This window comes from Macrobrachium nipponense, chromosome 29, assembly GCF_015104395.2.
Source record: "Macrobrachium nipponense isolate FS-2020 chromosome 29, ASM1510439v2, whole genome shotgun sequence".
Classification (NCBI taxonomy): Eukaryota; Metazoa; Arthropoda; class Malacostraca; order Decapoda; family Palaemonidae; genus Macrobrachium; species Macrobrachium nipponense.
In genome coordinates this window covers 30,470,176-30,480,175 of record NC_061092.1, presented here as the reverse complement: position 1 = coordinate 30,480,175, position 10,000 = coordinate 30,470,176, and the positions used below count along the sequence as shown (strand labels likewise).

The 10,000-nt window shown below is 38.7% G+C and overlaps 1 protein-coding gene across 2 annotated transcripts in view; it reads right to left on the bottom strand.

Annotated features, from left to right (window-relative positions):
• LOC135206225 (importin-13-like) overlaps nucleotides 1-10,000 on the bottom strand; it is a 199,827-nt gene that overhangs the window by 114,377 nt on the left and 75,450 nt on the right. The window contains exon 1 of one of the 2 annotated variants that reach the window (XM_064237579.1): nucleotides 640-1,632. The exons of the other annotated variant lie outside the window; for it this stretch is intronic. Coding sequence (XP_064093649.1) covers nucleotides 640-719 — 80 coding nt within the window. The 5' untranslated portion in view covers nucleotides 720-1,632. Of the gene's footprint in view, nucleotides 1-639; nucleotides 1,633-10,000 lie in introns of those variants that run through there. 2 annotated transcript variants of the gene reach the window in all.

The following is a 10,000-nucleotide window of genomic DNA, read 5'->3' as shown; positions in this document are numbered from 1 at the left end:
TCTCTTGAGTGGATACTGTGGAAGGCCAATAACCCTTCGATATTTATTCCAGCAAAGATACGATCCTCATACCATATTCGCTTGAGAGAGAGTTGTGTGTGTCAAATTAAAAACGTGCTACGAGAAGATCAATCAATGAGTAAAAATAATTTTAAAATTTGAGTTAGCAAGCGCCAAAATGGCACGAAAGCACGGGAACTTTTAAGGTCATACGAGTACCGGTAGGCCTAACAGCAGCAGTAACATAGCTACAAAAACAATGAAAACATGTTCATTAGCTAGTAAATCCAATGATGTTAATGATATTAGTACATCTTCAATTCCAGAAAGCTTACCCTGAAGCCCGTGACAGGAACAACAATGGACGCCATGCCTATGAATGTCATTACAAGAGTAACGAGGACAGCAGTGATTTTATTATTATTTTTACGAGGACAGCAGTGATTTTATTAATATTTTTACGAGGACAGCAGTGATTGTATTAATATTTTATCTCCAAAAACCTAGTGGTAGCAGAAATAGGTCCTTTCCGTGAACATCTAACAAACCCAAATAACATTCTGGTATTGCCGGAAGGGTAGTAGCACTAATAAGTAGAAGCAATTAGTAGTTTAGCAGACATATAGTACTAATACTAACCTTGTTCCCATAGTGACCCGTTGACGCTGCGCTGTCGTAGGCGATGCTGAGGCACTATGATGCTTCTGCAAGAGCAACATAAAGACGGTAGTCGCCTGAGTGCCCCAAAGCTTCCTTTTTTTCAAGTCTTGCAGTTTTGGGGGCAAGTCATAAATAAGCAATTATGTAAGAACTAGGAAACCGTAAGAAAAAAAATAAGCACACAGCCTAGCAACAGGATTGCTAAGCGTTTCGAGCCTGTAACTTCCAAGAACAAGGAAAAAACACAACGATGTTCACAGCTAGATGCAACGTGCCACACTGGACGACTCTGAAATCAACGTTACAAGATTTTTTCCCCCACGTGACGTGACTTGACGCAGAGTAGATATAGTCCTCGACGAGGTTTAGGGAGGGGGGGAAAGTGGGGAATGGGGAGGGAAGAGTCAGGGGTTCTTCACTTGTGGGGAGACACGCCTTTCGCCAGGATTAAGAGCGAGTTTTAAGTCTCCGGAGAGGATAAAACGACACGACTTGATAACGAAGAATTTTTTTCTCCCTTTTCTAATCTTTTTTTCCTTCAAAACCACCACCTTCCCGAGAAGGAGCACTAAACGGCTAAGCCACAACAGCACCAAATACAACGTATACCTCGTCAGGAGAGATTTAGCTGCTCCAGAAGGGAGTCTTTCAATATCAAAACTACATCAAAGCCTTCGAGACCTGACGAACCAACAATATTTTCCCCCGGTAATTTTTTCTCAAGTGACGTTGTTTTTAAAAGGAGAGAGACTCTTTCCCGAGGTCCCCCTCCAAACGAAGGTCCGCACTAGGATGCCCGCGAAGGCAAGGCAAAGCAACGAGGGATCCTACGAGAGATCCTTAATTATTCTGAACAAGAGCACATGGCTGATACAGTTACTCTCGGCCAGTCTCCACCTGCACAGTGTTCGCCACAGCGAGGTCTTGCTTTCTTCTGGAGGGACCTCGAACCCAACCAGTTAAACCGCGGCTCTCTCTCTCTCTCTTCCCGAGTGAAACAGAGCCCGGGTAAGAGGCTTGTGCAATCTCCTTGCCTTCTCCTACACCCTTGCCCAACCAATCCACTGATACCGCCCCCACACCGTGCTCTCCCTCCTACCCCATCCCCAAAAATAGGAGGTGGGATGGGACGACTTGTGGAAGGGGGGGGGGGGGGGGATAAGGTAAGGGTTTAGGGAAGGGGTTCGGGATGGGGTTAAGGAGGGTGAAATGTCTGATTACAGCCATTCCAAGAGCTGACACGATATCAAGAGAGGAATGAAATCGGTTCTCCGTTATTAGTTTATTAATGGTAGGGAACAGGAGGAGGATCAATTTAGATGCATAAATTAATAATTCGAATATTTATATGTACATATATACAAAAATATGTATATATAGATTTATATATACGCATATTATATATATATATTATATATATATATATATATATATAAAAATATATTAAAATAAAATATATATACTTAAAATTTATTATAAATATATATACATATATATTTATGATACATACTATTATATATATATATATATATATATATCAATATATATATATATATATATATATATCATATATATATACATATATATGTGTGTGTGTATTTACATATACATATACACATTATACATATATATATATATATATAATATATATATATATATATACAGTATACATATTATATGTATGTGTCCAGTATATAACCAGGACAGCAATTCTGCAATAATGGCAACTACCACATCATCACATGTGGTAGAACAGGAACCCGCAGCGTTGAGAAAGACGAAAAAGAGAGAGATGAGAGAGAAGGAAGGAGAGGAGAAGAGGAGAGAGAGAGAGAATGTGCAAGTCATTTAATGATATCGTGGAATAAAGAGTGCAAAAAAAAAGGAAAAAAGAGCATACATCCCTCCAAGATAAACGAGCACACGAACAAAGACAAAGAATCCGAGACAAGCAAACACAAAGCAAGAAATATATGAAAATACAGAGAGGAAAGAATGAATATGGAGAGAGAGAGAGAGAGAGAGAGAGAGAGAGAGAGAGAGAATCAAGCTTATGGCTTAAAGATCATAAGCGAACGACAATCAAGAGGCAGAAATGCTTGAATGTAGAATCTGTAGATGCAAAAGCAGCTCCTTCAACAACTGGTCAGGAATTGTTAAACCACTATCCTAAGTTGTTTGATTAAATAGAAAATAATTATTATATATACATATACATGATACACTGAGCTCACTCGTCATCTGTCTGCAAAATACTAGCAAATGGGACAAACTTTAAAGTCATTAACTAACTCACGTCACCCACAGAGCAGGCGGCCTTGAGAAATAAGAAATATATAAGTGTATGGATATATATAATGTATATATACATATATAAATGTATGTATATATTTATATATGTATATATACATATATATATATACATATATATATATATATATATATATAAAATATATATATATATATATATATATATATATATATATATATATATATATATATATATATATATATATCAGGGCATGCTGAAAACAAAACAGTCAGCAATGCAAGGCATAACATCTGAGAGAAGGGAACATTGTTCTTCGAAATGCTACCATAGGCTCGTAAAAAAAGCAAAGAAAAAAAAAAGGATCGGCTTGAAGTGACTATTTTCGTGCTTTTGCAGAAAAATGGAGAAAAAAAAAAACTTCCGGTAACGACCGTAAAATGATGTCGGATCTCTTCAGAATCCGGGGTGAAATATTAACGATTTTTAGTTACTTGTGGTTGGCCTTATGCCAGCACTGGTCACTGCATGATGTTTGGTAAAGCGTTAGAAGTGTATCTGATAAGAATGGTGTGGACCTCTCCTCCAGCCAACGAATGGGGACTTGCAGTTTCTCTCTCTCTCTCTCTCTCTCTCTTTCTCGTCTCCCTCTCTTCTCTCTTCTTCTCGTCTCCTCTCTCTCTCTATAAATTCAATGGATTTGCCCAGCCAACAAACGAGACTCACTCACACTCTCTCTCTCTCTCTCTCTCTCTCTCTCTCTCTCTCTCTCTCTCTCTCTCTCTCTAAATTCAATAAATAAAAAATATCTTTCAAGGAAAAGAGATTATACCGTTTCATAGCATAAAAAAAAATATACTGCCTTCTATTGACTCCTATTAATTCCTGTATAAGGTCCCCCGCACTCTGATTACTTCATCTACAGGTAAACCTCCTAATTACAAATGGACAAGTGGAGTTTCACCTCTGTTACCCTATTTCACAATGGAGCACATTCATCAACGTGTGACCTTTGTATCAGAAAAAAGAAGTTTAGTTTCGTGGATGTTAATTATTATCTATCCATATTGACAGATATAGATATAGATAAATAGATAGGAGGAATAGCCTATTCCAAAAGGAAGGAGAGAGAGAGAGAGAGAGAGAGAGAGAGAGAGAGACTGGATCGGAATATGAGATTTCGTCTTAAAAGTCGAGGCACTCAGGTAGCAAGGCGGTAGTTCTACAATCCATTAAATATTCATTTCGAATTCAAACTTGTCAGTTAGCCTCATTGACAAGAAAATATTTCCCTATAGATTCGCACTCCTATTTTATTTGGGACAAAATTCAAAGAAATAATATTTATTCCATTGCTATGTAACGGAAATAGTCTAATAAGAATTGACTCAACATCTGTTTCGTAGCTATTACCAAGGTCCTTGATATTACAGTATTATTACATTATTACAGTACGCATCCTTCCTTCCCTCAATAAGCAGCTCTGAGAGAGAGAGAGAGAGAGAGAGAGAGAGAGAGAGAGAGAGAGAGAGAGAGAGAGACTGTATGTAACTCCTGTTTTATATTATTTCATCTAACGGGCAATCAGATTGCTAACTTTAACTGCCAATTTCGGTCGAGGTCCCACGCTGTCACCCTGCCCAGCAGCACCTAAATTCTCTTTCCTTCCACGAACCATCTTTTTGGAGATTCCTTTCCTCAAATTCATCTTCAATTCTTGCGTCACTGCCTTTAAGTTTTTCCAATCTATGTCATAGCTCAATTAGAATAGAATAGAACAGAATAAAGGGCCAAGCGCCCAGACCTATAAGATCATTCAGCAATGAAACTTAAATTAACAGTAAAAAAAAAAAAAAAAAAAAAAAGTTAAAAAAAAAAAAAAAAAAAAGTTAGCTTAGTTTAACCAGACCACTGAGATGATTAACAGCTCTCCTAGGGCTGGCCCGAAGGATTAGATATTTTTATGTGGCTAAGAACCATTTGGATCTCTAGCAATGGGACCTACAGCTCTTGTGGGATCCGAACCACATTATAGAGAGAAATGAATTTCTAGTCACCAGAAATAATTTCCTCAGATTCCGCGTTGGTAGAACGGGGAATCTAACTCCGGACTACCGGATTGGTAGGCGAGCACGTAACCCACTCGTCCAGCGAGGAACTAACAGAAATAAGGCCTTACAGGTGTGACAGGAGGAAAACCTCGCAGCTGCACTGTGAATCAATTGTTAGGAGCGAGCGGAAAGTAAGATGGAGGAAAGAGAATACGAACGGAGGTTCGGCGAAAGAAATGAAATGGGTTGCAGCTAAGAGTCGAAGGGATGCCGCAAAGAACCTTAAGTAAATGCCTGCAGTGCACCGCATGAAGTGTACTGACGGCACTAACCCCTTAGGGATTTGCTCGTGTAAAATTTGCTAATTAAATTTGCTTCTATTTTCAGATTTATACTCAAGGGTCTTCTGTTCTGGGAGCGCTTGCTTTCCATGTACATAGTTACTCTATTGTAAATCATAGATTTTTACATTATGAATGATGATAAAATGCAATGATTGTTCATATATACCTCCCTCTGAAGTGTTGAGACCAAGTTCAACCCCTCTCGCCACAGGTCATGTACATATGTATAAAGATTATACCTTAAAGCGAGAGCTTCAGAACGGTACGTAAGGTGTCCATGGTTGAGACTTGGAGTGCCGACCCTCTCTTATATTACCGGCATAAAGAAATGCCAGAAACAGGTAATATGTGATTCTAAGAATATAATAATAAAATGTCTTTGTTACAGATTACTGAAAAAAATCGTCACTTTAAGCACCATCTGGTAATTAGCGCTTCCTCTCTCTCTCTCTCTCTCTCTCTCTCTCTCTCTAACCCTCAATCGTCGACTAACGACCTCCTAGTAACACCTAATTCACAGCATGGGTAAACGTAAGCATACCGTTCGTTCCTCGCTCGTGGTTGAGAGAGAGAGAGAGAGAGAGAGAGAGAGAGAGAGAGAGAGAGAGAGAGAGAGAGAGAGAGAGAGGGCAGATATTCCTTAATCCTGCAAAAAAAAGTTGGAAGAAAAATCATAGAAATTCTAAAATAAAAAATGAGAGAGAGAGAGAGAGAGAGAGAGAGAGAGAGAGAGAGAGAGAGAGAGAGAGAGAGAGTCTAATCTGAGAACATATGTTCCTTAATGAGTGTTACGTTCCAGCTACCGGGCGTCTTGTCAACCATATGCTGCAAATAGTTACAGAATAGAAGTTTTGGATCGGGCTTCAATGGACTACCGAGATTTTGGAAGGGGAACCTATAATAGACTGCCTAAAATACCAAGTTAATATTGAATAGTAAGAGATCTTTGGAGTTTTGGCTAGACTTGGTTAGTCTACTACGACATCTCTCTCTCTCTCTCTCTCTCTCTCTCTCTCTCTCTCTCTCTCTCTCTCTCTCTCTCAGATTTTGGAAGGTGAACCCCAAAGACGAAAGTTGATATAAAATTGCAAAAGATCTGAAGAGTTTTGGATAGAGCTGGTTAGCCTACTTCAGCCTCTCTCTCTCTCTCTCTCTCTCTCTCTCTCTCTCTCTCTCTCTCTCTTCAGCGGGAAAAGGGTGTGGCCAGGGCAAGAACTTTCGGTTTTTTTTATTATTAATTTTTTCATGAAGGAGAAAATGTTACAGAGAAGAGATCGTGGACAGAACAGAACTGCTTTTAATGAAACTAAGAAAATTTCTTGCCAGTTATTTTCCATGACTAAGGGGAAACCATGTCGACGAATTCTTAACTGAATCAAACTGTAGCTAAATCCGGCAGGTATATATGTATATAATCACGATACCCTGGTGGTCGGAACTCAAAAGACAGAAGTGAAAAATTGCGACAAAATAAGTAGCATGAAGCAATGATGAATTCAACGTCAGAAATGTCACTGATTAAATGACTACAATGAACCTGCCGTTTCTGGAGGCCTTCTTAACTGCTTAAATGATTTCAATGAACCTGCTGGTTTTGGAGGCCTTCTTAACTGCTTAAATGATTTCAATGAACCTGCTGTTTTTGGAGGCCTTCTTAACTGCTTAAATTATTTCAATGAACCTGCTGCTTCTGGAGGCCTTCTAACTGTCTAATTACCTCATTGAACCTACTGTTTCTTGCCTGATTAAACGACTTCAATGAATCTACTGTTTCTGAAGGTCTTCTTAACTGTTTAAATGACTTCAGTGAACTTGCTGTGTCTGGAGGCCTTCTTAATTGTCTAATCACATCAATGATCCTACTGTTTCATAACTGCTTAAATGACTTCAATGAACCTGCTGTGTCTGGAGGCCTTCTTAACTGTCTAATTACTTCAATGAACCTACTGTTTCTTGCCTGCTTAAACTACTTCAATGAAACTACTGATTCTGGATGCCTTCCTTAACTGCTTAAATGACTTCAATGAACCTGTTGTTTCTGGAGGCCTTCTTAACTGTCTTAATTACTTCAGTGAACCTGCCGTTTCTGGAAACCTTCTCAGCCAAGTCATCTGCTTCTTCTACTACTACTTCTTCTCTATGAATCTGCCTCTCCCTGACGCCAGAAGGGGCCTTACACTGTAGCCACTCTAAAAGTCATCAATCTCTCCGAGACGCAGACCAGACTCTCCCACTCCCAGCCATTAACACCTGTAATGGCAGCTCGTAAGAATCTTAATCGTCGTCCTCCTCTTTCGGTTTATTGTCTCCGTTGTTTACCGGTCATTCCTTAAGCCTATTGCCCTACTCCAGTTGGATTTTCTTATTATTTTGAGTTTGAGGGGCGGGAGGAAGGGGGGGAGGGGGGAGAACTGAGGATACGCTGCGTAATGGACAAGAGCTGCAGAAGTGTTCGTTTAAAATTATCTTTCTTAATTCATGTGGAGAGTATAATACGCCAGCGCACTTTCGAGTGCATTACGATGAAAGATTTTTCTCCCCTTTTAAGAAGTATGATAATTAACAATATACAATGGAGACTAATAAGATATGGGAAGGACTATAATATAATGGGAGGGACAAATAATAATAAGGGAGACCATATAAAACGGGATAAAATATATAATGGGAGACAGCCACAAACAATTTCGCGTTCCTGTAGTAGGCAAAAGTGTACCACACTGACAATTATTTTCATCATCTGTTTATACCGCGATTGCCACGGAAGGACCTCAAAGCTCAAGAGAGAGAGAGAGAGAGAGAGAGAGAGAGAGAAATCTTAATATACTCCGAATTTTCTTTAAAATTTCATAATTGCGGTGAAATGGATCTTACAATACAAAGTGACATGCACCATCCATATATAATATATATATATATATATATATATATATATATATATATATATATATATATATATATATATATATATATATATATATATATATACATATATATATACATAATATATATATATATATATATATATATATATATATAATATATATATATATAAAAACTACGAATGACGTATAAACCGGCAGACTATAAATAAATTCCTTCAGTTTCACCAAAAATACTTAGATTCTACAATTTAGGCCTAGAGCCAAGCGCTGGGACCTATGACGTCATTCAGCGCTGAAACGGGAATTGAGTGGTAGAATGGTTTGGAAAGTGTAACGGGAGGAAAACCTCGCAGTCGGGTAGGAAGTAAGATGGAAGAAAGAATTTGAATAGAGGTAAAGTAAAAATAACGAGAGGGGCTCGTAGCTAAGGGCCGGAGAGTCGCTGCAAAGAACCTTAAATAATGCCTGCAGTGCACCGCGTGAGGAGCACTGACGGCGCTACCCCTCTAAGGGAACCTAATTCTTTAGGAAAATTGGTATTTGTGAAGTCACAACTAACACCGCACAGAACTTACGGGAGTAATTAACCGGTAATGACTTGTTTTACGATCTACCTTTGGTAATAATAATACTAATAATACGTCTCTCGTATTATTACTACACCTAATTAGATGCTCTTCATAACAGAGTAATCATCTTACTCTTGCATAGAGTTTTTCATGGAGTCATTAACTAAGATTCTACATAACATTATGATGATTGTCATTAACAGTTACTTTAGTCATTTCTATATATGCACCTGAATGTAAATACGCTCTCTCTCTCTCTCTCACATATATACATATATACATATAATGCATAATACATACATACATACATAATATACATACATAATTATATAATTACTTGTACGATCGGTGGTTGCGTAGCAGCGAAGTTCACCCATGTAATTAACACCAGTGTTACTGGATGATAATAAACTCTTGGCTACTAAATTAACCTTGCCGGTAATTAACAAGCCGGACAGACAGCCAAATCCAGCACAACGTTAGTACATGAAATGTCAAAATAATGATACTAACGCTCTGTATACCAAAATTAACCTTGCGATAGAACGAACATAGATTTGAGGACCAAATATGTCTGTGGGCCGAGAGGAGGGTCATGGATGGCGGGGGGGGGGGGGGGGGGGGGGGGGGGGGGATGTGTGGATTCTCCATAGTACATAGTACTATAGCAGCAGCTTCCTTTAGGCAAATAAGAATTGGACTAGTTCTGTAAAACTACCAATCATGGCCCACCTCTGAGTCATTAAAATATCAAAAAAGGTATATAAAAAAGATGGAACAGAATTGAATATGCAATTTAGGCCGAAGGCCAAGCGTTAGGACATATAAGGTCATTCAGCGCTGAGAGGAAAACTGAGAGCAAAAGGTTACAGAGGTGTAACGGGAGGAAAATCTCTCAGTTGCACTATGAAACAATTGTTAGTAGAGGGTGGTCAAGAAGGAAGGAGGAATATGAATGGAGGTACAGTAAAAGGAATGAAAGGGGTTGTAGCTAGGGGAAACGAGTGTGATGATGAAGTCTTCGGGATATATACATCTACGCAATTAAATTTACACAAATGTACAGGCACAGTCTAGCGAATTTCTTGTACACTTTACAAAACATATTTTCAACTTAATTATCATCTAACTTGCCCATCCCCAGTCTCTCTCTCTCTCTCTCTCTCTCTCTCTCTCTCTCTCTCTCTCTCTCTCTCATTACCACCCGCTCCCACCGCCTCAT